Source organism: Clytia hemisphaerica, unplaced genomic scaffold (assembly GCF_902728285.1).
Source record: "Clytia hemisphaerica strain Z4C2 unplaced genomic scaffold, Clytia hemisphaerica genome assembly, whole genome shotgun sequence".
Taxonomy (NCBI): Eukaryota; Metazoa; Cnidaria; class Hydrozoa; order Leptothecata; family Clytiidae; genus Clytia; species Clytia hemisphaerica.
This window is the reverse complement of record NW_027103726.1, coordinates 994,768-1,020,990: the sequence shown is the minus strand read 5'-3', so window position 1 is coordinate 1,020,990 and position 26,223 is coordinate 994,768. Positions and strand designations below refer to the sequence as shown.

Here is a 26,223-nt window from a genome sequence, read left to right as displayed (position 1 = left end):
TTGTCTCTTATGTTTTCCTTTTGGGTTAGCAAATTAAACATTTCAGCATCAGTTTGGCAGATTTCACCATTTACAGTGTTGTTTTCACCCCTCGTTGTTTTTTAACTTACTGGTAAGTCAGGTAAGTAATTTATGACCCTTTCAACCATTGATAACATAATTTGAGATCTCCATTGAAATATCTACAACTAGTTATTAACACATTCTAAAAAACCGTTTAAACAAAAAAATATTTGTCCCCTGTGTGGATGGACTTTGCTTTGGTGCCTGCCACCTTGCCTTTGGTCAAATAGAATACTTACAGTCTTGAGAATGATGGTTCAGACATTAATGAAATTGAATTTGTCACATTATATTCAAAGCATCACTGGTTAAAATATCATTTAAGGGAGCAGGCCAATTTCCCGCCGGCACTCAATGCTCAAGAGGAATCATTCTCAGGAATGAATGATATAGGCTGCCTTTGTTTGATGTGCTGCAGCCTTCACCTGCCAGTTTGCAGAGTGTGGCACGTTTGCTCATAATCTCGAGTGCACAACTCAGATAAAGTCAAGTGCAGGTGCAAAATTTGAGGTTTTCAGGTGCAAATACAGACATTTTTTTAACTTCAGGTGCAGAGTTCAGCTATTTCTTCCTCAAGTGCAGCTAATTTTAATTTTTTTTTGCCTTTTTGGGTGAATTGAATATCTGAGCTATATCTGAGGTACCGTGAGTGGTCCTAAATCCGACAGCCCTGCCTAATTCTGACCCCCCCCCAAAAAACTGTTATGAAAAAAATTCTATGTTTATAAACATTCCCTCTCCAAGTTGAACGATAAACTATTGCAAGAGCTCTCAAAACAAAACATCTAACAAGATGGCTATAATGTCAAGATGCCAATTAATGTAATTTAAAAAATGTGAATTGTTAAAAAAATAATTCCTTTTTATGATGCTGTTATACTGCTGTTGTACATATTGCAATAAAAAATAAACCAGCCGAGGCTGGAAGGTCAGCCAATAGAGCTTACTGTAGCTAGATAGCTTTAATAAGTGGGTTAACAGATGTAAGAGATGCACTGAAACAGAGTAGAATAAATATGTTGAATAATGCACAAAAAGTGAAACATTTGATAACTTGATTTAAAATTATGTAAAACAAGCCTGAGAGCTCCTCCAACCTCCCCCCCCCCACGAGAACGGTTTGTGTAATTTACGATGCGCGATCCAACGATTCACGATGCACGATGCACGATCCATGCATGATTTATGTCGATTTATGTTAATTATTCTAATTATGCACGAATAAGCTTTCATAACGCTAGCTATAAACAATATATAACAATAACGAAAAAAAAAAGATAAAAAGAAGGGGAAATAATTTATCATAATCAGAATGATTAAAATAACTTATATCTTCTGTGTAGAAAAACCAAAAATTGATAGCGAGAGAAAAAAAATTTTAGCCGCATGCCTCACTCGTTTTTAAAATGAAAGAAAAAGCCTTTGACGTCATAGAAAGGTTTTGGCGCGAAAAATTTATTAAAACACAAACTCATTTTTGTACGTTTATTATTTTTTTAAGAACAGTGAATAAGGTAAATAAGAAATCATTGGCTACATTACTTTTGGCATGTTCTTATAAAAGCCTTTCACCAAATGAATTGCAATTGGTGCTTTTATTTATTTGATCTTTTTCTTCGTTTGATGATCGAGTCAATTTAACATTTGATCTTTCTCAAAAAAGGTGAGTTTATACACGCGCTCTTCATTAAAAAACGTCTTCCCCACTTTACCACAACATTGTAAATTTTTGTTTATAACCCTGTCTCAATCCAATGCATTTGGTTGGTTTAATCGGAGAAACGTTTTTTTTTTTAAGAAAGAAAGCAAAAAGGTTACAAGAGCCTTACAAAATATTCAATTCAAAGCATGGGCAAAAAAGTTGATGTTTTGATTTGATTTGATTGTTGAGGTTAAAATATATACACGTAAACTTTACATTGATTTTCCAGGATTACAAAAGAAGGAATTAAAATATGTGATTACTAAAACCTGTAAATGCATAATTAGAATAATTAACATAATATATGCATGAATCGTGCATCGTGCATCGTGAATCGTTGGATCGCGCATCGTAAATTACACAAACCGCCACGAGAAGCTCAAGTATACTTCTCTTTAGCATTGTCCATATAGTACGTACGCAAAGATTTTCCAAATATTTGACACCCCCTCCCCCCTTGTACGCAGAGAACAATAGAAATGACTTTGTTTAAACAATAGATGTACGCTTTTGCTGAACCCCCTCTCCCCCCTTCACTGTGTACGTACTATATGGATGGCCCCTCCAATCTGGGTAAATAAATTTTGTAGTTTAGTAACCGTCAAGTTACACAACATGCACACAACCATCTTGAAGACTTTGCTGATCGCAAATGATAATCGAAAGCAAAACTTAAAATTCATAACTATGCGGGGAAGCTCATTTTTCCCCCGTTTTGCTTTAAACTCGCTTTTGATTGGTCTATGAATTTGGGCGATTGATTTACCGCCTTGGCGGAATAAACACACAACCATAATAAATAAATTCAACAGGGCAGCGGTGTAGCAATTAATTACAACTGGGAGCCCGCTCTTCTGTGCCAAGCACTGGCAGTGTTTTTTAAACTTTAAAACAATGTTAAATGAAGACCAGATTGATCTGTTTGTTATGGCTGTGCAAGTTGTGACGAGAGTGTGCATGTTGTGTAACTTGACGACAGCCCGCTTTCGGCAAGTCTGATAAGAGATATCTATAAACTGTTATCGCCATTCATTCCATTCCATCATTCAGTCAAAATGTGCGCCAAGGTTAGAAAAGGTTAGAAAAACACAATCTACGTCCGGAACTGCGTGAAAAATAGTTTGATCAATTTCAACAAGAACTGTATATATTAATATTAATATAAATGATCCAATTCCAAAGACCATTTGTCATGATTTTGCAAGTCCAATAATAGGAGATGTGATGTCATCATTTGGTTCCCGTCATCTGATTTACGGTCAGCAGGTAGAGCTGGAGAGTCGGAAAGCTTTTCCGCTGCTTTGCTGGATTTCCACTGTCGACCTCTGCACGCTCTGTGTTTGAAAGTTTTCAAATCGAAGTAGAGAGCCGCATTCTAATGGAGAGTAAACCGGAAACACCAGTTTATCCACGGTTTCTCAATTTTAAAGTAGAAATGACGGGAACCAGTTTTTTGCGATTGGCCTTTATCACAAACACGTCCAAGTCCAAAAAAGCACGATTGCATCCAGTCTTTATATCAAATTTATACAGTAGCTGTACTTTTGTAGACTTTATCAAATCCCAATAACATTATAACACCATCAATTCCCCTAGAGGCAAACAAGAAAAATATGTTTTTATTGCAAAAACTATAAAAAAGCAGCAATAAAAAGTATATATCAGAAAATTCAACATAAACAAAAACTTGAGCAAACGGCTTTAAACCTTCAAAGGATGTAGAAAAAGAATCCCTTAGATGAAAATCATGTGTTTGATTTGCCGAGTTAAAAAAATAAATAACAGAAATTGAAGCTTGCAACAGATTTACACTGGAAATACTTTGGTACAACACTGACTTATCACATCTGGCTATCGCTTAAGCCGCCATCTTGAAACTACATTATGATCTGTAAAAACAACGCACGCTAAAAGTACCCAAAAAGTTAACCCGATCGGAAGAAAGTTTAGAAATCAAAAAGAGATCGGAAAATCGGATTTTTTTTTTGCCGTCTTATGATGGAAGAACCGAATTTTACCTATTTGAATGCTCAGCTTAGGCTGACCAATTATGTCTTGTATAAGAAGCATTTATTGTTATTTCTATTTGGTTCAATTGGTTCAATGTATCAAATCTCTCAGTTTAGTTGGCACTGGTATCTTTGTTGCGTCACAGTGAAAGGCTTGTTTTTATTTTAGTTTGAACGTAGTGGTCTAAAGAAACGGCTATTCTTTTTTAGAATCAACCTTACAATCTAGTTTTTATATTTATAAAAACTAGATTGCTAACGTGTGGAAAGGAATGTCGGCGTGAATGATCCTTTTGTTTCGATAATAACATCAAAGCGGGAACTAATTTTCTTCTCGTTTCTTTCTTTCCTTTTTCTTTCTCATAACTTCAAGCTTTCCCTCAGACTCTCCCAAGCGTGGTTAGCTCAAGTGGTTAGAGCATCTGTCTCACAAGCATGGGTTTCCGAGTTCGATCCCTCTGGGTGTCAAATTTTCCAATATTCTTGATTTTGTTTTCGTGCTCATCACTTTAATTTTGAATCACATTTCATGGGAGTGAAGAGATATCAACGCGTTATGTAATGTTAATTGCTATTAGTAATTACGCGTTCAATTCGAATCTATGATCTGTTCCCTCTTAGTGAGGAGTTTGATACCCTTATAACAACCGTATTTTATAAGCATTGAATACAGAAATTCAAATGACGACCACGCAAGAAAGATAAGCAAACGATTGGATCAAGTGTCAAACATTTTGACCCGGAAATCAATTATCATGCTCGCTCACTCGCTGGCTGAAAGTGAAAGTGAAAGTGAAAGTAGTGAAACCGAAACTGAAACTGTCAGTCACCATACCCAGGCGCAAATCGTTGAAAGACCCCATCGGATTTAGGCAGGGCTGTCGGATTTAGGATCACTCACGGTATATATATATAGGTGCATCTTGTCTGGACCAGAATTTATCAGGTGCGCTCTTCCAGTGTGTACCGTAGGTTGGTCTAATATCGACAACCCTCTTCTAATTCTGACACCCTTCTTTTAGAGACAGGAATAATATGAAAGCTTGAATCACTGATTGAAAAAGGATTATTCCTCTCTGACCACTAAGCAAAGAAAAACAGTTTCAACCTTTCTATCAATTTCAGCTTATAAAAAGGGTGTCGGAATTAGAGGAGGGATCTCAACATTGGACCAAGTTATCGCAACTTGGTATTTCCAAATTTTTCCTCAAGTGCAGCCTCATCATGATCTGCAAACTGGCTTACCCGTAAACCTAAAAATATTTTGGTTGGACCTGCCAATCCCTCAAAAACAAGGGCTGGGTTACCAGACCTCCCGCTGCAAAATTTCTTGACGTAGTCTCGCAAAATCCCGTAAGGGGACCCGTTCATATTCATTTGACAATGCTTAAAAATGTCAAATTGACATTATCCTCTGAAAATATGATGTAATGATATCATAGCGCAAACCAATGGGATTATGCGAGCAAATTTTCATGTAATTCATACACGGTACGAATATATTCTCAACAGCTTAAAAAATAAGTGTGGTTGTTGGTAAAACAAATATTCGCAATTTTCACAAAAAGGTATACCTTGATTTCTTAACTTTTGAAAAACCCCCCACCCCCTCATAACGTCAATTTGACATTTTGTGTTGTCAAATGAATATGGACGGCTCCCCTAATGTAAACCCTCCAGATGTTGAAGATTTTCCCGACCTTCAGAGCTTTAGGGGTGGTTCAGTGACTTTTCGGTCGTGGAAGTGGACGGCCAAAAGGGGATTTTTCAATTTATCCTTTTTAACCTTTTCGAATTTTGATTATTTCGATCTTATCAGTTAGGGTCAGGGTTGGAGCTTGAAATATTGCGTCATTATTTATATAGATAATCTGGAATGGATAAAACCAACTTAAAAGGGAAATGGTTAAATCTGAAAAGTGTAAAATAGGCTTTCTTTTATTTCTTTGAGTGTAGAAAGGTCCTTGAACAATTTTTAATGTGCCACATTATAATGCACAACATTATTTATAACGTAGGACATTTTGATTATTAAAAACCTACATATAATGTACAACAAACATTATTTTCTGGGGTGAGTAAGAATTGGCGTGAGCAGTTATTTTTCACATGATGAGCACAGCGAGCGAGCGAGCGCTACCGTAATTATATCGCGGATATCTTGCTCCGGAACACCAGAAGTGCTCTGGAATCTTCCGGTGTTCCGGAGCACAAAAAAAAACCAGCACTTTTCTGGAATGCATAAGGTAACGCGCACGGCAACAAACTCGCCTTAACTGCTGGCTTATCATATTGGACGTTTTGGCATTACCACCCTCAAAGCAGCAGACGCCTTTATCATTCCGCAATTCTTTCCACCATTTTAAATGAGTTAACGATAGATCCAAAAGGCGGAGGTTCATCTAGAAAGGGGGGTGGACGTTAAGTCCTTTAAACCTATCTTTCTAAATTTTTAATTTCGTAGTCTTGGACTGGGTTAAGATTCTAAAAATCTTCTTGCTTGCTTGGTTCAGTGGAAAAAAATCCCAATGACACCCACAATTTTGAGGGGGGTTCCATCACATTTTGAAAGGGGGTAGAACCTATAGTAGGGGGGTTACTTTAGACTAGGGGAAAGGAGTGAACCCAACTATGAGTGTTGGCCGTCAAACAAAGAGAATCCAAGGCTTAAGGGTACACGATGGTCAATTGACTATCTGAACAAAATTTGTTATAGATCGTTATGCCTTACTTTTTGGTTAAAACCATTTGTATAGTTCAAAAGTGCATAAAAATGGCTACTGAATGGTGTAAAATTTTTTTCAAAATGGCGGCTTACTCAACGGCTATGACGTAATTTTCAAAAAGTACAATAAAACTTCAATGAGTTAACATGCCAAATTGATTAACTTTCACATAACAAAAAATAGAGCTCCTTAAAGCCCTCCCCCGTAGGTACAAAACCGTGCTTCATTTTGTTGATTTATCGTTTCGTTGAGTAATTATGCCTATTTACATTTTTTTGTTTCTAAAAAACCTAATTTTTATCTTTAATTCATTATTTCTCTTCAACAAAGACCTAAAACGATAAACTTGAGCACGGTTTTGTTATTCAAAATCTCCTTTTTCCAATGAAGTTATTTTCATTGAAATCGGCCTGATAGATTTGGCATGTTAGCAGTTTGAAGTATGCATACTTACTATAAAATTTGAAAAAATCAGTTTTCAAGAAATCCAAGTTTAAAGTTCTCTACTATCTGCTTTGATCTTTGCCAAATAGTTAATCTGTTTATTGAATTGGAATTAAAGAAGAATGTTCTCTTCACTGAACATAAAAGGAAAATCTAATCAATGGGGGTTTTTAAACAGAAATCTTTTGTAAAAGCTTTCAATGAAAAAATAATAAAACTCTTTCAATGCAGTATGTTTTGCGATTTTTTACGACGATTCAAACAATTTTCCATTTAATAATATACATCTTTGAAAAGAGCGTAAAATTTTGAATCAGATACATTCAAAAAAAATTTTTCAGATTTTTCTTGCTTTAATTTTTGAAATTGACCATCGTGTACCCTTAAACATTGTGCTGTTTGTTTTGGTTTTCAAAACAGCCAGAGCTATCAAAAGGAAACTTGGCAAAGTAACATTTGACACTGAAAAATTGATGTTTCTTGATTTGAAAAAAAACAAACATCAACGACCTTTAACCCAATCACCTACTAACGTTTTCCAACCTAAAATTAAGTGTCAAATAACCCCTTAGGTAGTCAGTATTAGGCCAGAGTGTACTACATTTGTACTTACCTGAAACATCTTTTGTTGGTTAAGCCCAGGGAATGTAGAAAGATCCTTGAAATATGCCAGCAATGCTTAGCCTGGTAGGAGAGAAATTAGCTATCCTACAGTATCAGGAAAAGCCTCTTTTGATCTCAAGCAAATGCTACTTTCTAGTATAGAAACGTTTCATTTACTTCCCCACAGAAAGGACAAGGTTGAACAATGAAAGGAAAAGGCAATTCCAGAAGAACTTTCAAGAAAGGTGACCAATGTGTTCAAAACCCTTCAACTCGCCGTCACCGTGATGATGTTAAAAAAAATGTGATTTCTCAAAGAAAATCTAAAGGAGGTATAGTTTTTGAATAATTTTATTATTTTGATCAGTTTTGATAATTAACATAAAAATTACAGAAAAGCATGTACTGTCCTTTGTCACCTAAAATCTGATTCATCTCTACCATGACTTTTATTATAGTTTTTTGCAGAAAAATATCTTGCATAGTGGAGTGTCTTAACACCAAAATTGTGCATAGATGAAATTCAATTTTAAATCCTAGCACCCAATTATGTCAACCCCATCATCTGGCTGGGCAAAAAAATTAATCTTTCAAAATTACTCTAAATCTGATGGAACCGAAATGTTCTTGTTGTAGAAGTTTTTTGAAGATCTCATCATAAGCCTTTCCAGCCATATTGAAAAAGCTAATAGTAATAATTTAGCAGACTAAATTTAATGCTAGCTTTATATGTGCTAACAAACTCCCTTTAAAGACAGAGTATATATTTCATAGTTCCTTTTATTTATTGCCAGGGTTAACTTTGGCTGCATTACAGAAGCATAATGAAGACATCGAAGAAGATCTTCATATGGAGGATTTGGCCATTAGTGAAACAACAGCAACCACGAAAAAATCAAAAGCTCTCTCAATAAGTGGTTTGACAGACTGCTCAAATATGACATTCAATAGAGTGATGGATAAATGGAAATCTACAGACTCATTAGATCAAGAGGTTTGTTCTAACCAAAAGTGATATTAATGCAACATGCTCTATCCCACCAACACAAGAAAAAAAGTGCGTGTCCCATGGTTTCTTTTTTTGTTTCGTGGGACAAAAAGTGAGGGAAATACCCAAAAGAATTTGTCCCTGGGACAAGATGATCCCTGAGATTTCACTTTTATTGTTAGAAAGAAAAATGAGGTAGAGACATAAGAAAGTGTTTCAGGTTGGGATGGAGCATGATGCATTGCACCAACGCGAAAAAAAACTTCTCCTGTCCCCAACCCTTTATTAATAGTGTTTTTACTTTTTATTTAGAAATGTGCAGTCTTGGCAGCTGTCACTGAGGTATGGAATGTTATGTGTTTGGTTTTAAAATATTTTTTGGTTTACAACCCTCTGCTGGTTCACCAGGCGATAGAATACACTTTGATAATAAAACTGATGACTTTCAATTGAAAATATTTCATTTATTTCAAACATACAGGTTATTCGTAGTAGAGGTGGAAGTGAATCAGAGACTGACTACTTTGCAGCTCTTGTAAGTATGATAGTCATGAAGAAAATGGACTAATTTATCCCACTCAAGATTGACCTCTATTTAGGTGTTGTTTTAAATCAATGATTCTTCTACCTTTAGACTGTGTTTTATCTAATCAGCAATTTGGTTACAGATATTTATATTGATTCCTTAATTCTACAATTCTGTTTTTTCATAGATGACATTGCTTGAATCAACAACAGAAGAGGGCTCGTGTGCTGCAGTCCTTTATTTGCTCAGTTTGGTTATAAAAAAGTAAGTCAAAGATCATTCAAGCTTGTCACTAACACTATTTCCTATCTGCCTGTTAAAAGAAAGTCACATAGTGTGTAGTAGAGTAAAGACCCTATCTCTCCCTTTCTAAATCTGCCTACCATTCATGACTTACTTCCCCTTACACAAGACTTACCTACCCATGAGAAAACTGCTAGTTTCGGTTTTCTTTGATAATACAAAATGTACAATGTAGGCCTAAATTATATGTTAAAATCTAATTATTCCACATATTTTTAACTTAAAGTTTCTTATTATGAAAAATGCTGGTCAGAAGAAATAAAAGGCAGGGCTGCAAATAAATATTTTTAGTCAATCGGACATCATGTCCGACAGAAATGAAATCCTATCGGTCAAACTCAAAATCCTGTCGGTCATTCAGTGTATATTTTTTTTTAAAGTTACGGAGAAAGCGAGTAGGAAAAATAAAAGTTACCTTTGAACAGTTTGTTACTGTATGTAACAGAGAAATTGATTCGATAAAAGTTTAACTTTGAAACACCCTTGAAAGTTACGAAGAAAGCGAATTGATAAAAGTGATCTTAGAAACACTCTTGAAAGTTACGAAGAGAGCGAGTTGATAAAAGTTAACTTTGAAACACCCTTGAAAGTTACAAAGAAAGCAAATTGATAAAAGTGATCTTAGAAACAAAGAAGGTTACGAAGAAAGCAAGTTGACAAAAGTAATTTAGAAACACCCTTATTAAAAGAGTTACAAAGAAAGCGGCTTGATAAAAGTGATTATAGAAACAAAGAAAGTAACGAAGAAAGCAAGTCGATAAAAGTTAACTTAGAAACACCCTGAAAGCTACAAAGGAGTATTAAAAGAATAGGCTAAGTAAGAGACAGGGGTGTAAGAGATTTATTTTTAATTCTCAAGTTAATGGTTTATTCCTTTTTTCATTCGGACATCATGACCGACACAAAAGATTTTCAGTCGGTCAAATAGCTTTTTCAGTCGGACATTGACCGATGACCGACGCTTATTTGCAGCCCTGAAAAGGGGTAGGGTTGCAAAATGAAGTCTGAAGCTCAGTTGGAATTTACCAAAAATGATGACAATACCATAATTTTTTTATTTTATGCGTGAATATTCTTTAGAGTTCCAACAACTGTTTTGCGAACAAAGTGTGCTGAAAGTCTAAAATGTTTCACTGTGATCATGGAAGCACATCATGAAAATGGAAGAGCATCTTTATTGATGGGAGTAAGTAAACAAATATTTTGCATACTGAATGCTTCAACATCCTTTAAGCTTAGCTTTTAGATTTTCATACTACAAAAAAGATACCATTCATTTTTAATGCAATATTTTTTACCATCATCTAGTCTGAAAATAAAAAATGATGGATAAGTCAGATAAATCAGATCAAAATAAAAAATTAACAACATTTGAAAAATTAGATTAGCAGCATTCAAGCCCTTTTAGGCAAAAAAAAAGTAGTCTTGTTTCCCGAAATGCGGGTACGAAATAATAAACTCACCCGGGCGACCGCAAAATGTTTTTTTTTTTCACTCTTTTAAGTTTTTCCATTTTTTCATCCCTGAACTGTCATGTTTTTTTTAGCTGCTTGATTGCCTAGCTACAACATTGAATGCACAAGATCCTGCCATTTGGACTGAACATTCAACACAGAGAAGCTTTCAGATGATGCTTATGTTCATCATTCACTCAAAACCAAAGGTTTGTTGGACCTACCAGAGGTCCTGTTTCTGAGTTGTCTTATAAGTAAGATATAATAGCTTTTCCTTTCTTTAGTATGTTTTGTTTTTCATACATCTATCTAGACAGGGCTCCAATACTAATCAAAATCATATTTCTAGCCAATAAAATAAATAAATAATCTGATGAATGACAAATGAGAGAAATATTTTATTATTTTAGGTTCGAAAAGTTGCTCACAACTCAATACAGTCTATTTTAAAGCTGGGACTATTGAATCATAAGAATCATCCATCTGGTAGTCTTACAGCAAAACACTTAATCCAAATATTTCAACAAAACTCTTCAGGTTTGTGTTTGAAATTTCTCAGCTGTTCTTGTATATCATATAACAAATAACACTTGATACATAGTTTAGTTTACATTCCTGGTTTCTTCAAACTCCCCTGTATAATCAATCCCCCTATATTAAAATTTCTCAGAGACCCCCCTTAACAGAGGTCCTGACAGGAATGGTATCAAAACATAGCATGCTAAAGAATCAAAAACACAAACCCTAATAATTGAAACTTTTAAACACCTCCCTTTATAGGGTTGTCTGAGAATTTGAAGAACCCCCCCCCCAACATAAGGGGTCGAACCTATGTTATATATGAGATTCATGAAAGTCTCATATAAAAGTCAGTTTAAATTTACTTTTGTGTTTTAGATACTGCCACTATGTGTCACCACAGTTTAAACTTTCTCAAAAATTGCTTACATTATTTTGGAGAAAAGGTAATTAGTCTTGAAGTAAAGAATTTTCCTTTTGAATTACATGAAATTATTGTTTCTCTTCGATTTTTTTCAAGATATGTAGGTAAACAATGAATTTTCATCCTTCTTCTTAGCAACTAAAGGAACTTTGTGAAGCCATCTTACAACTTCTGTCTACAAACAATCCAGTAAGTGAATTATATGTTTAACAGTGAAAAAGAAGGCAGCTATTATAATTTGATTTTTCCCTGAGATGTTTGAGACTCTGTCCATTCTCAAGGGAATCTCAGTAAGTGAATTATATTACTGATTATATAACAACAATACAACAAGCTTGGAATCACTATCATGTTACCTAATTATAAAATGCTTCACTGTGTTATAGACATCTATCCTAATTTCAGATTATGAAAACTAATTCAATGCAAACCCTTCACTCCATGTTCAAATCCAATCCTCCAGAAGAAAACTTATCAGCTGACCTCAATTGCAAACTCATTTTGGTAGGGATAACTATTATTTGGGTACCTATTCCTATTTATTTGTAGTAAATCAGCTTTCAATCCTTATTCATAGCCTGTATTTTATTTTTTTGAGACAGATGTGTTTAAAGGGATAACCAGCTTTATCCCATTTTCAGTTTCATTAAAGAGCAGCTAATGAATTCCGCTAAGAAGTCTTGCTTTACCTTAATTTGAAAGTGTTTAAGTTAAAGAATATTGCCAAAGTGAACGTCAAATGTAACAGAAGAGGGTTCTGGGATTGTTCCCACAAAAAAAGTTTATTGTTTGCTGATAGATAACTTTTAATTCAGACATTTTCAGGTAAAAATATATCTGAAAAAATAATATCTTACTACCCCTTTGATGCCACATTTTACATTAGGCATTATATGACTTTCAACCAAGTTTCAATGATGTCCATGTAGCAGAAGCATGGCTTGCTGTCCAGTTGGAGGCTCACTCAAATCTTTCTTTGTAAGTAACTGTTATGCTGGTTTGGACAGTTTATGATCCTTTAAAGGAACAGGTGTGTAGAAATGCACCAAAGTGCCTAAATAGCATTTGACATATCACCTTGACGCAACAAGGGAATGATCTGAAAAAACTTCTTTCTTTAAAGATCGTCTTATATCAAGTAATTAAAAAGAGTACTATTTAGATTTTGTCATACTCAAACACTTTATTTCTACCTGGTCTGACAAAGGACTTTTTTTCGGATACTCTGTATTTAAAAGACAGTGGTTCTATTGACTAGTTGGCGTCTGCTAACTAACCTTGTCCGCCAACCGACCTACCTATTCTATCAATCCATTCAAAATATTGACTCTTCTTATCTTTGCATTTATTTAGATTGGACAACAAGTTATGTTTAAAGCATTTGACAAAATTCTTTGGAACAGCATTGAACTTTTTTCAATCAGATCACATGGATGTAGTCAAAGCTGCTGCAAATTATATGAAGGTATACTTTTTAAAATTTGACTTGTACTCTTGAGTACTCTAAGCTGTCCAATAAATGCCTTCCCTCCTTGATAATTTTTTGTTTTTTTCTTCCCGTTTATTAATTTTTGAAAATATTTTCAGTTGTCAAAAGAAGGAGTCCCTTCCAGTATTTTGCTCAAAATAGCACAGTTTTAGTCTATAATTACTTTTTTTGGGGGTCATTAGGTGGTCACTAAAGGTCAATTCTTTAAGCAAAATGATTATGATTTTCTTTTCAGGAGGCTAGTGAAAAGTGTATGGAAAGTTATATTGACATTCTGGAAGAAGATGTGACTTCAAATAGTTCTTCATTTTTGAAAATCTTAAAAATTATGGAATCTGGATTAACATATAAATTCCAACCTGTTTGGAACATTGTTCTGCAATCTCTGCAATATCTTTATGCAACTTATGGAAGATTATTTCCTAACCAAATGGTATACAGTGTTGCAAATGTCATTCAAATGTATTCTGGACCTGCAGCTCCTTTCTTCAATAATTTAAAGAAAACAATTGGGGCAGCTTTTACATCCATGGGCCCTAAATTGATTTTAAATGATACGCCCTTGGAGTTGATAAAAGACAGGTAAAGAAAAATTCAATTGTTATAAATTTTTTCTATTAACTGTGTTCTTACTAAATTATATCTGTTATGAGGCAAAAAGAGTGTCCATATATTTCTTGATATGGTACATAAATGCTATCAGGTTTGCTGTAAATAATCTAAGATATTGATATAATATTGTTTTTATAGCTCTGATTGCCAATTTCCAAGAGCTTGGCTGCTACCCATCATGAAGGATAGTATCAAACAAACTGAATTGCAATATTTCATTGATGAATTTCTGCCTGTAGCTGTACACCTAAAAAGAAGAGGTATATTGCAGTTATACGTAGGGGTGGAAAGCTTTCGCAAGAAGAAACTTTCACAAAATTTCCAAATTTTTGCATTTCGCAAGTATTTACTTTCACGAACAGAACTTTTTGAAAATTATCAGGAGAAGAAATTTTCGCGATTTGTTAACATTGATTTGTTTTGTTTTCAGATTTTCACTAACTATTTGAAAACATAAGGCTAACATAAACCTGACAAAAGTATCAAAATTACTTTTACACCGTTTGAGGAAATGTTCGTGGTTGAGGTTAAATTTTCAGGAAAAGAAAAGAAAGAACTATTGCAAATCAAATTTTCAGAATTTTTCACAAAAGTTAAGATTCTTCACGGCTAAAAGTTTCTCTCATAGAGAAGCTAGACTCTTGTAAAACACTGTTATTTGTAACATAAAATATCTATTTGATCTTTGTATGTAATAATCTTCTAACTGTTTTTTTTCTTAAGGTGAAGAGTGTAGAAAAAACAAGGAAGATCTTGAGGCGAAGGTTTACGAAACATTACTCTCCCAGGTAAGAATCTTTGTAGTAAACTCTCGACTTATTTTTACTCGACTAGAATTATTATTATTAGCGATGATGAGGATCAATAGGTAAATCATGACGACGGGCGAATTAATTAAGCGAGAAATCGTTCTAGAAGCAAAGTTTGCGGGGTAAAAGTCTGCCTTTCTTTCCAAATAGCCTGTAGAAAAGTTTTCCGTAGCTTGAACGAAAGCTAAAGGAAATTCGTCCTTTTGTCGTGATTATACTTAGCCTCAAAATAGAGATTTCATGATCTTTGATTCTATCATTTTTATTAATTCTAGGTTTGGTCCCTCTTGAGCGGATTTTGTCACAAGCCAACAGATGTTTCGACTGCTTTCAAGAACATTGCTAAGGTTATGGGTTCAGCACTTACAGACCAGAAAAACTTACGACAACTTGTCATCCAGGCTTTGAGAAACCTTATCAGCACAGCAGAGGAAGGTACAGATGATCATTTTATTAATTTTACTTTGTCAGATTGTATGTTTTTATGCGAAGACTTTCTTTTAAATTCCATTTGATGAGGGCAAGACTCTAGGCCTTAAACCTCAGCTTTTCTGGCAAATTTAATGTTAGAAGCATAAGACAGTACGGTCCATCTCAACAATGATAGAAATATTATTTTTTTACCTTTAGAAAGTACAAAATTTATCGGACAATTTGCCAAGAATTACCTCCCGATCTTGTTCAATTTGTATACATCAGATGATGAAGATTGCAAAGGGATCTCCCTGCATGTTTTGGAGGGTATCAGATCCTTCCTTATTGTCGCTGATGAAAAAGTACGTCTTGTTTTCTAGTATTTTTTTGACGACGATCTTTATTTTCATATTGGTTTATTTTGTTGAGAAAGTAGTATCAACCCCTCACCAACTTGTAATAATCAAAGTTCATCCATCCCAGACGAATTTCAGTATGTGAAGTTTAAAAAGAGGCAGTTTTGTCTCATGATTTTAGCAGATTTTAATGAAATATTAAGAAACTAGAATAATTAGGTAAGTCCATTTCCCGTCTAATGAAAAAAAACCTTGCTCTAACATCTGAAAATGACAGTCTGGAATGAATGTCCTTGATTCCTTTTCCATAGAGCTAAAGGTGTATTCATCATGCACTGTTCTGTATTAAGCTCTATTCATCTGTAATGGGTGTTTCAAAGCGCATGTCTCAAAATAAGTTTTTTAACTTATTGAGAATTACAGTCAGTTAACCAAAGTTAACTACAATCAACAAACGAGGTCGAATTACAGAGGTAAATCAACTTATAATTTTGTTGATTCCTGTTTCCTTTTCATGTATATTTTGTTTTAAGAAAATGTTGTAGATTTTCATTCTCGTGTGACGTTTTTTAGCTGGTCCTGATGTTTCTCGATAAATCACTGGAGAAATTGGATTCCGAAAAGTCTAGCTTGAAAAAGTAAGTTTTAAAACAATAAGGTCAAGTCAAGTGCAAGCACGCAACTCGGAGTTATGCGCTCTTCGTTTTTTAGAAAGATGACTTTTAATTTGATTTCGCTTCGTTCGTTCGTTCGTTCGTTCGTTCGTTCGTTCGTTCGCTCGCTCGTTCGTTCGTTCGTTCGTTCGTTCGTTCGTTCGTTCGTTCGTTCGTTCGTTGTTTTTTTAGACTGTGAAATTCCTTCATTAAATTTTCCGATTTTTTGCATCAAGACAGAGGGACAGGCTCTGTATTTTTGATACTGAAACTGTCGTAAAAATCAGATATTTGTATTTGGATATTTATATTTCCCTTCTGTCATTTTTCAAGGAAAATGAGTATTTCTGGTGACGGTATTTTTTCTGATTTTTGCATTTTCTTACTATTGTTTCCATTTTCCTTTTTTCTTATAACATTAGCCTCCAGGTAGGTCCATTCAGCAAGTAGCTTGACTGATTGAATTTTTTTGTAGACATCAATTGATGGATTTGATTGTCAGTATGGTGAAATATTGTGATGACGATCATTTAAACAAACTCTTTAAACTCATGCTGACACACATTGATGTAAGTAAAAAACTAATTTCCAAGATCTTTAGCTCGCGTTTGCTTAATAATATTTTAGAATTAAGATAAAGGAGGAAGAGAAGTCTACTTTTTACTTCAAGTGTGTTTGTTACTGTTTCAGGATAAATTTTAAAATTGTATTATTATGACTGAATGACTATCAGCTAATAGACAAATTGTTAAGCACACCATCGTCAAGTTCTGAATTTTAATACTTTACATTTTAATATTCCTTTTTGATTATTTCAGAGTAAAGACAGGAGTATGCAAAAGAAATCTTACAGAATGTTAGAGGAAATGTTGGAAGCAAATTCTGAAAGCTGCAAGAAACAAATCAGTGTTCGATTTGATGAAATCAAAGCCTTATTAGCTGACTCGTTGTCTTCTGCTAAACCATCGTCAAAAGCTGTAAGCTTCTTTCTTCCCTATTTCGATGTGTTGAAACGTTAACTAAGAAATCATATTTCGAACTGCACGTTTTTTTATAAAAACAAACTATTATAAGAACATAAGGCTTCGATGGCCAAAATGTTAAGAACAAGTTAAGAACATTTTAAGGCTTCGCGAACCTTAAAACACCCGATTTCAAAGTAAAATGGACAAAATTGTCCGAAAAAAATGGCGAAAATAAGAACATGTTGAGAACATTTTTAGGCTTAAAACTCAAAAAGTTAAGAACACCCCAAGGCTTCAAAAATTTTGGATGTTCTTATTAAAAAAAACGTGTTGATTGCTGTATTATCAACACAAGTTAGAAATTTAATACTCAAACATTTTCCACCAGGAAATATGAACGAAAAACATCATCAATAAAGTAATTTTTCATGATAGGTCATGATGCAGGGTCATGGTAAAATCAAGTTGGAATTAAAAAAAACTTACCATATAATCAATATTACTTTGCCTACATTTTTTTAGCCACGACTTCGTTGTCTATCTTGTCTCGTGAAAAGACTGTCAAGAGACCAAAAAGACTTTCTACAAGCCATCATTCCAGAGGTATGTTTGACTTATATTTTTTGCGTTATGAGATTAACATTGTATTTTTGATTTAATCGAAGAGTTACATTGTTTTGGTTCAAACAGCCATTCCAGAAAGTAATACAAATAAAGAAACAACAAAAGTTTTATTTTATCATCAGGAAACTTTCCGGTTGAAACCATCTTCATTGCTAGATGTTAAAATTTAAATGAATGTAGTTATTTCTTTATACTCAGTAACATTATTTTCTTCTGTATTGATCAGAATTAATGACGATTATTTCTTTTTAACAGGTCATCTTATGCACCAAAGAGATCGGTGTAAAAGCGAAGACTGCAGCTTTTGAATTGATAGTGGATATCGGAACTGCTCTTGTGTTTCTAAATGACAAACCGAAGGAAGGTAATTATAAATCATAACCCTGAAAGAACTGGCTTTGTTTCAACTTTCAATGAAATTTAAAACTATTTCTTATACTTATAGGTGGGGGCCTTCTACGCACTGCGGTAATTTCCCAGAATATTTTCTTTTTGGAATATCACGCAAAATGATGACATTGTTAATGTTAATTTTAAATCGCAATTGCTGACTTTCTGATCAGAATTACACTGCCAACATTACTCTTTTCTTTCTGTCTCAGAATGTATTGAAGAATATTTCACCTTGGTGATGGCAGGGCTAGCAGGTTCTCCACATATGATAAGTGGAACACTTCTGGCTTTCACTAAAATGGTCTTCGAATACCGCTGTAAGTAGAGTATTAGTAAAGGCCAAAGTACAGAGAGTCTTTGGCCATTGTTCTGTTTCATTTACCGATTAATTTAAGAATAGTTTGTTTACATAGCGAATATAATAAAGGTGATGTTGGTATTGAGGCGTTACTCTCTTTTTAGAGAGTCTTTGCCCATTGCGGATTAATTTGATATTGCAAACATAGTCACTTTTTATTCAACCTTCTTGGCGGAAATAAAAAAAGGGTTGCAACTCCAACTGTTAGAATTGACCAACAAAAAGTCGACGCTTTATTACATTCCCCTTTTTAAACTACAGTTGACGCTCTCTAATTCGACGTTCTATTATTAGATAGACTCCCTTATTCAATGAAATTTAAAGTCCCCGTCAGCAAGAAACTCTCCTAAACGACGCTCCCTTATTCGATGAAAATCCAATTCCCCCTTGAAGATCAAGTTAGAGAGTATCAACTGTATTTTTTTCAAACTATTTTTTCAAACTATTTAGATTGTCTTGCCGAAAAGTTGATAGGTTCGTTATTGGAAGCAGCCATTTTGCTATTGAAACACAAATCAAGCGATGTTGTCAAAGCTAGTTTGATCTTTGTTAGAGTAAGTAGTATTATTATTATGTCGAAGTGGTATGGTGGTCATTGCTCTCGGTTCTCGTTAGACGACCCGAGTTCGATTCCTACCGTACTTCGGCTCACTTGGCAATTGAGTGTACCTTCGCCCGGGGCAATCAAACGCCATGATACCTGTGTGTCGCGTGCACTGGACCAGCAACGTCTGGAGTAGGGTTATGAATTCCTACTTGTTAGAGAGGAACTGCTGCCTCCAAAGGAGTAGGACCCATTCCTGTAACCTGGAGGTGTAGTATCTGTCTATCTTTCTGGAAATGCCGATGTAATATTTATTCCAATTTTCATGAGTGCACGAACAGTTTTATGAGGCTGGAATTGACTAAAACCTTTGAACATTTTAAGATCAAACAGAGAATTGGATTCTTATGCGAAGAAACTGTTGATTTGTTTTTCTGATCCTTTTCTGTCCTTATTAGGTAAGGAAACTAAAAAGATTATGCATCAAAAACACGCTAAAAACAACAGTTAATTCTTTAAAAAGTTTAATCATAAAAATAACCCATTAACAAATTAGGAGTGTGTGTGAAATTTAGATACCTTTTTTTGCTGTTCGTAATAAATTTCTTTCTCGTGTATTCAGGCACTGGTGAAGATTTTGGACGCAAGCGAATTGACTGGTCATCTGGAAACAATGGTAAACCTTGTGAAAAGCTTTTTATACAATATGGGCTAACTACGGGACCTTGAAAACGCGTGTTTTTATAGAATATCTTGTCTTCTTTCGGCCTAGATTCTTACATTGGGCTTTGTTTTTATATAAAATTTCCCCTTTTAGAATGTTTATCTTACCATTTAAATCAATTCGAGAAATGAAATCCTCGACAGACAAATCCTGTTATGAAAACCTCATTTTGGATTACTCGTTTTTTTTTAGATTAATAATTTGTTTGCTTGGAGTGCAACTAGTAAAAGTGCACACCGTCAACAAATTCGAATCATTTTAGAAAGATTGGATAAAAAATGCGGGTAAGTTTCCGAAGAAGCCTTTTAATGCTAAATGACATTGGATATTCTAGAGCTGCAATGTCCTGGTAATGTCACATTTAAACAATGAACATGTCTTTTTTTATTACGATACAGGTTTCCTCTTTTCTTAAAGAAACGACTCCACCCTTAAATGATTGGTCAGCCCTCTGAACTTTAAAATCAGCTCATCAGGGGGGGCGGGGATGCGTCAGTTGTGAAAAGGAGTTTTTCCCGATTCGGATTATTTTCTGGAACACAAGTTATTATGGTAACTTTTTTTCTTGTTTCTTGATAAAACGAAAAGAACACTTCTTAAGTATCCACACTTCCCCTTGCATTATGCTCTAAGGTTTTCGGGCTGAGCTTCAAGTGTTTTGATTTAACCTTTCATTCAGATATGCGACAATTCGACCCTTGGTACCGGAAGAACATCGAAAGTTCATCGTTCAAATTCACAAACAGATGGAACGGAATAAAAGGAAGAAAGATGACCGAAAAAATGCGGTAAGAACATACTCCTTACAATGGGGTTAAAGCTTAAAGCGCCCTTGCACTTAGATTTGCAGGATTTTGGTACCGTGAGGTTCACAGCTCCAATAAATATCGACCAGTGAAGATGAACGATTAGCCTCTAGTACCCAGGGTAGGATTTTGGTTTTTGGTACACAAATATGTTCGAAAAAAAAAGAAATCGGCAATATCATTTGCATCGTCGTGTCCCAATCTAGAATTACCATAACTGGAGTGTGTCCATGACTTGGTTTTTCTTTCGACAGGACGAAGGAGATGATGTAATCGAGCAAAAAGAGAACACGTGGGAAGATATTCTTGCTGAGTCAGCAGATGAAGAAGAGGAGTCTGTTCATAAACGACCCAATAAACAACGTGGCGGAGATAAGAAAGATAAGGTTGGTCCTGTATTTGTACTTATTTTTCTTTAGTTTTCCTCCTTTTAACTGAGTATTGTTTAGCTTTTAGGCTGGCTATCTTTCTTCTTATGAATGAAATGAATAGCTTTTTCATGAACCTTATTAGGGAACCGACATATTTTTATTAACCAGACTAGATATCATTGTTCAAACCTTCGCCCTGCAAATGTCCCTTCATTTCTTAATGGCTAACGGAACCAACTGATAACTAGCCAGACTGATGTCATTTTGTTTAAACCTTCGCCCCTTCTTTTCTCTATAGAAATCTTCTTCAGGAACCAAAACATGGATTATGGAGGGAGACGAGACTGTTGATCTTATGGACCCCAAAATCGCACAAAATATCGTCGGTACGTAATCCTTTCTCATTGGTGGTGTTCCTAGGCGTTAATCATCGAGAAAAAATACTCAGCTTAACTTTGAAAATGTTTAGAAAAACGTCTCATCTTGTCCTGGAAGGTTCACCAGAATTTTAAACGGTTTTTGGAATTGTCTGTAAAAAGACTCTATATCTACTGAGATTTCAAAATTCATTGCCGAAGACTTCGCGGCGAAGAGACCCTTGGTAGCACGAGCAATAAACTTAAGATACACTCCGTTACAGAGTAATTTGATTTATAATCGTCTTTATCAATTTAGAAAAAACAAAAGTATCTAATCTTCATATTTTAAATATCACCAGGAACTCGTCCAAAGCTTCACGCAAGGAAACGTGGAGGTGCGTCCGCAGGTTTTGAAATGTCATCCGACGGTAAATTCATGATTGATAACAAAACAAATGATCAGACCAACAATGAAGATGATATTACTGAAAAACCACTCGATATCGGTCAACAAGACATGTTAGCAGGTCAGTATATTACCATTCAAATATTAATTCATTACTAACCAGTTGTCTTATATCCTAAGTAAATCCTAAGTTGTCCTGCCTTCTTGACTCAAATGGGCCTTTCCAGAAAAAAAAAACCGTATACCCACTTTTGATAAGGTCCTAGAGGTTCAAATTTTGATATGTGACAGAATTCAAGAGGGGTTTAAACCTAAAATTGCCTGAATTTCCAGGAGGTTACAGCCACAAAGGGTTGGACCTCCTCAACAGAGGGTGTACTTTTTTTTCTGGTAAAGCTCGATTGCTGTGAGTAAACTTTCAATTTTCCATTTCTTTTGTTTTTCTTACAAGGGTTCGACAAGACTCCGAAACAACTGAAAGCTGGTAAGCGTAAAATGTTGGAGGACATGCCAGAGAGCGAAGGAGGGAAATTTGAATATCAACCTGGTGGTCGTGGTATCCATCGTGATCGAGACATGGATGATGATGATCAACCGGCACCAAAAAGAAGATTCGGTGGCGAATATAAAGCTAAAGTATGTATCAATCATTTATCAATAAAGTCCCTAGATATTGGAACATCATTAACAATAAATAAACTATGCCAGAACAACCCTTATTTTTATCAACTTGATAGTCTGATTCATATTGTAACATATTGTTACCAAGCTATATACACCAAATGTCGAGCCAAATATCAATTTTAAATTATTTTTAGCTAAATATGAGGGCTTAAGGTATTGCATACTTAGTGATGGCCCTAAAAGATCGAACAATAGATTTTCCTAAGAGCTTTATTGAGACCTGAAATGTTTATTGTGCTCTACATGTTTATTTATAAGCAACCCCAATTTTCGGCTCAGGGCTTGAGGTGTTAAGGATTTTCTGGATTTCAGCCAAAAAGTTGCTTATGGATTTTGAGCCAATAATGCTTAGTAACTTTGAAAATTTTAGCTTTTTATCTCATTTAATATCCAAAATACCTTAAATTTGGTATTCAAATCCCATCGGTACACATTTTAATACCGAAGATGCATCTTTCAATCTTAGGTATTTTTTGGTTGCTTTCCCGGTTCATACTCAGTTTCAGGGCTAAGTTGCTAAGGCCAAGTTGCTTAATTTTCGGCCATTCTCAGTGCTGGACCCCTAGCAACTCGTTTGCTTATAAAAAAAGTGTTATCATATTATTACCTTGAATTTTGCTAATCAACATTTTTGATTTTGTTTCACAGAAAGCCGGAGGTGACATGAAGTTGAAAGGAAAACCGGACCCTTACGCTTACATACCTCTTGATCGACAAAAATTAAATAAAAGGTGAGTAAGTTCTCGAAGACGTATGAATAGGCTTTTTCGTAAATTATTTTGAGTTCAACGACTGCCTCGTTTTGAAACCATTACCTAGGTGATTAAATTCCTTGAGCCTTCAAATGTTAATCTTTTAAATAGAGTAAACTTCTTATGAACTATTTTGGAAATCAATTACCATAGCGATATCTTGAACACGAGGCGGGCGTTGTTCGTGACGTAATTTATGAAAAGGTCTATAGCAATAATTTCAGGTTTGATTAATATTATTAATGCAATGTCAAATTTTCATTGACTGTAAAACCCGGGGTGGGCACTGGGTTTGCGGACTGACGGTATGTGCGGGCCAAAAATTGGCTTTTAAAATTGCACCCTTACAGTGCAGCAAAAATCAGTGAAAATCATACCCTTAGAGTGCATTTTCCCCCAAATTTTCGATCCCTTTCGTGCAAAAAATGGTCAAAATTCTAGCATTTTTGGTCAAAATATCTAGATTTTTCAAGAATTTTCTGAAATTTCTACCCTTACAGTGCATCTCTAGTTTTTCCGACCCTTACAGTGCATTTTAAACATATTGGAAAAGGTACCCTTAGGACCCGCACATACCCGTCGGTCCTTTTGCCCAGCTGCCCCCCCCCCGGGTTTTAAAATTATTCAGGTTCTTTTTTACAAGACTTGCACCATTCCCACACACGCATTCGTGTTAATGACCTGGTGATTGATCAAGATATTCTCTTCACTTACCTTTAGAAAACGAGCCAAGTTGACAGGTCAGTTCAACAGTATGGTAAAAGCGACAAAACGAGGAGCAGCCAAAAGTAAACAACAAAAGAAACATAAGAAATAAATTTCATTTGATTTTATAGATTTTTATACTGCTTAGATATTATTTTTTGCTTTTGCTAAAACTGAAATATACTTTAAATGACGTGGACTATCAAAATAATGAAGTATGCTCATCATCATTTTCATTTATCGTTGTGTTTTGTGAAAAAATGTTATTGATTATCTCAAAAAGTGTGCATCCAAAATACATTTTAGGAGACTTCCACAAGAGAGTTTTAATTTGTGATAAAGAACAACCCATCACAAACTTTTAATGTTCTTCTTTGATGTCGTACAAATATTCAATGGAATGATAATGTTGTTTTCATATGTTTTTTATTCCAGGTTAAATAATATCAAAATAAAATTCCATTCCTGGTATACAGAGAAGACTGATCCGACACTCTGACTCGGAGAATATGTTACTCTGAATCATCCTCGTCAATTTGTGTTCCATCGTCTACAACCAATGGTTCAAGTAAATTGTTTTCAATGACGTCACCAGAATCTAAACATGGAAATGTGATTCGGTTCCTTGACCACATGTCCTTAATCGACTCACGATACTGTCTCAATCGAATGGTGCATATCCAAGGATTAACACAACTGTTTAGAACTACCAACAGAAATTGAGCATCTCTCAAAATATGAGATGTGTCACATGAGCAGGTTTGACAAAGATGTACTACAGCGTTTATCAGTGCCGCGATTACGTACGTCACAAAAAACAACGCCGTTAACGTGAAAAATACATCAGTCACTTTACGTTCAATCTGACGGGAGGCTGCTTCACGGCGTAGACTATTCGTAGCGTTAAATGATAGACGTTGTTCGTGATGATTATGTAAGAACTTTTGTATTCTTACGTAAAGAGTTATCATGATGATAAAACCAATCAGTATAGACGTATTCCCGTAATACATTAAGTATGGTACGTAGCCGATCTTGAAATAAGCGAATGGGAGTGTTAATGACAAAATCCAGACCACTACAGACACTTTAATGCATCTAGACCAGCTTAAGTACAATCTGTATTTTATTGGCCTCACAATTGCTATATATCGATCCATTGATAGTGCTAATAAACTTAAAAAGCTTACATGCGCCGATATGAAGTAAGACATAGCTAGTATCTCTGACCACACTGGAGAGATGAAGCCATGATGAATCTCTTGGTAATGTACATAAAACGAGATCGGCATCGTCACAAACGCGATAATCAAATCACTGATAGCTAGATTCACCAGAAAGTAATTGAAAGGTGTTCCTAGCTTCTTCAAAGGGTCTTTCATCACCAACCAAATGATAAGGGAGTTACCAACGGTTCCAAAAATACTCATCCCCACTGATAAAATACATGTTATAATGTTTAGTATGAGTGGATGAGGGACAAGTTTTGACAAGCAATCGGCACCTCTTGACTTGTTCATCCTTCTGAAAACTACTTCTCAAACGCTCGTCCAGGTTGTAGGATATTACCAGTGCTGTACTTTATCCCCCTTTAACTGATGACAAATTCAAATATGAACGGTTTGTTTGTTTTGAATATTCTACAGTCGTCTTACATTTCCTACTTGAATTCAAATGTAATCTAACTGTGCTAGACTCTATGATATAAAGTCAAAAAATTTCAAGGAATTACATTCAAACACTTCTCTTATTCTTTTGATCCCTGCATCGTAATTACCTCTTAGAAAAGAGCTCGTATTTCATTTGTAATGTTGTGTCAGAAGACTTCTAATGTTGTTGTCATAACTTCAATGACATTTATTGTAATTTCCCTTTTTCTTTTGTGATTTTTAGAATAACTCTGACAACGAGGATTTTATTGCAATATTTTCATGCCACATACCCATTCCAATATTCATGAACATATAAACGACTGGACATCCATCTCCTTTGTCTTTTTGAAGATAACACTGCTAGCTTCGTTGCCGCCTCGTTAAAATCATCAAATGAAACAATAAATTCTGATGGTATACCTCTTGGGAATACCTTGCTAACAACGTCAAAACTTCGACAAAAGTCTCTGTTGTTCTACTCTTCTCAAGTCTTTTATCTATATCATAACAAAGATAACAGAGGCAAAATCATCGTCAGCTTGTCAAAACTCCGACTAATATTTCTAAATTTTGACTTAAAAGTGTCTAATAATTTTAGAGAGTGTCACATTCTAATTTCCATATTCTTATGAAACAGGCTCTCAACTTTGGCAAGCTATTTTTTTCAAGTCATAATAAAAATTATTGGAGTGACAAAAGGGATTCAAAAGTATACACGCAGTTGAAATTCTGCATTTTAGAGTTGAAAATGTTGATAAAGTATATTGCAAGCTTGTGAAAAAATTC

The 26,223-nt window shown here is 34.8% G+C and overlaps 2 protein-coding genes across 3 annotated transcripts; one reads left to right on the top strand and one right to left on the bottom strand.

The window, feature by feature from the left end:
* Positions 1-29: 29 nt before the first annotated feature.
* LOC136804695 (RRP12-like protein) lies at positions 30-24,000 on the top strand. 2 transcript variants are annotated; one of them, XM_067061307.1, is made up of 35 exons: positions 30-121; positions 7,735-7,879; positions 8,342-8,541; positions 8,848-8,877; positions 9,017-9,070; positions 9,249-9,325; positions 10,445-10,550; positions 10,911-11,027; positions 11,229-11,355; positions 11,716-11,783; positions 11,897-11,950; positions 12,167-12,265; positions 12,648-12,739; positions 13,115-13,226; positions 13,486-13,832; positions 14,001-14,122; positions 14,586-14,650; positions 14,947-15,106; positions 15,302-15,447; positions 16,015-16,079; positions 16,570-16,663; positions 16,913-17,071; positions 17,582-17,662; positions 17,939-18,047; positions 18,286-18,393; positions 18,885-18,988; positions 19,601-19,654; positions 19,895-19,986; positions 20,382-20,490; positions 20,763-20,894; positions 21,178-21,265; positions 21,598-21,765; positions 22,096-22,280; positions 22,977-23,059; positions 23,801-24,000. In XM_067061307.1, exons 2-35 carry the CDS (start codon positions 7,753-7,755, stop codon positions 23,895-23,897), a joined length of 3,831 nt encoding a protein of 1,276 aa, XP_066917408.1. In that variant the 5' UTR covers positions 30-121; positions 7,735-7,752; the 3' UTR covers positions 23,898-24,000. The 2 variants fall into 2 exon arrangements, with proteins under 2 accessions (XP_066917408.1, XP_066917407.1); XM_067061306.1 differs by having other exon boundaries at positions 31-112.
* A 176-nt stretch (positions 24,001-24,176) lies between these two features.
* LOC136804718 (adenosine receptor A3-like) lies at positions 24,177-25,613 on the bottom strand. The gene has a single exon (XM_067061330.1). It carries the CDS (start codon positions 25,303-25,305, stop codon positions 24,298-24,300), a length of 1,008 nt encoding a protein of 335 aa, XP_066917431.1. The 5' UTR covers positions 25,306-25,613; the 3' UTR covers positions 24,177-24,297.
* Positions 25,614-26,223: the final 610 nt, after the last annotated feature.

What these genes read in the sequence shown, in the direction of transcription:
- LOC136804695 (XM_067061307.1), top strand. Translation starts at nt 7,753, where the DNA reads ATGAAAGGAAAAGGCAATTCCAGAAGAACTTTCAAGAAAGGTGACCAA. An exon ending in AAATGACAAACCGAAGGAAG is followed by an intron (nt 18,048 to 18,285) that starts GTAATTATAAAT and finishes TTTCTGTCTCAG; the next exon opens with AATGTATTGAAGAATATTTC. An exon ending in CTAGTTTGATCTTTGTTAGA is followed by an intron (nt 18,989 to 19,600) that starts GTAAGTAGTATT and finishes TCGTGTATTCAG; the next exon opens with GCACTGGTGAAGATTTTGGA.
- LOC136804718 (XM_067061330.1), bottom strand. Translation starts at nt 25,305, where the DNA reads ATGAACAAGTCAAGAGGTGCCGATTGCTTGTCAAAACTTGTCCCTCAT.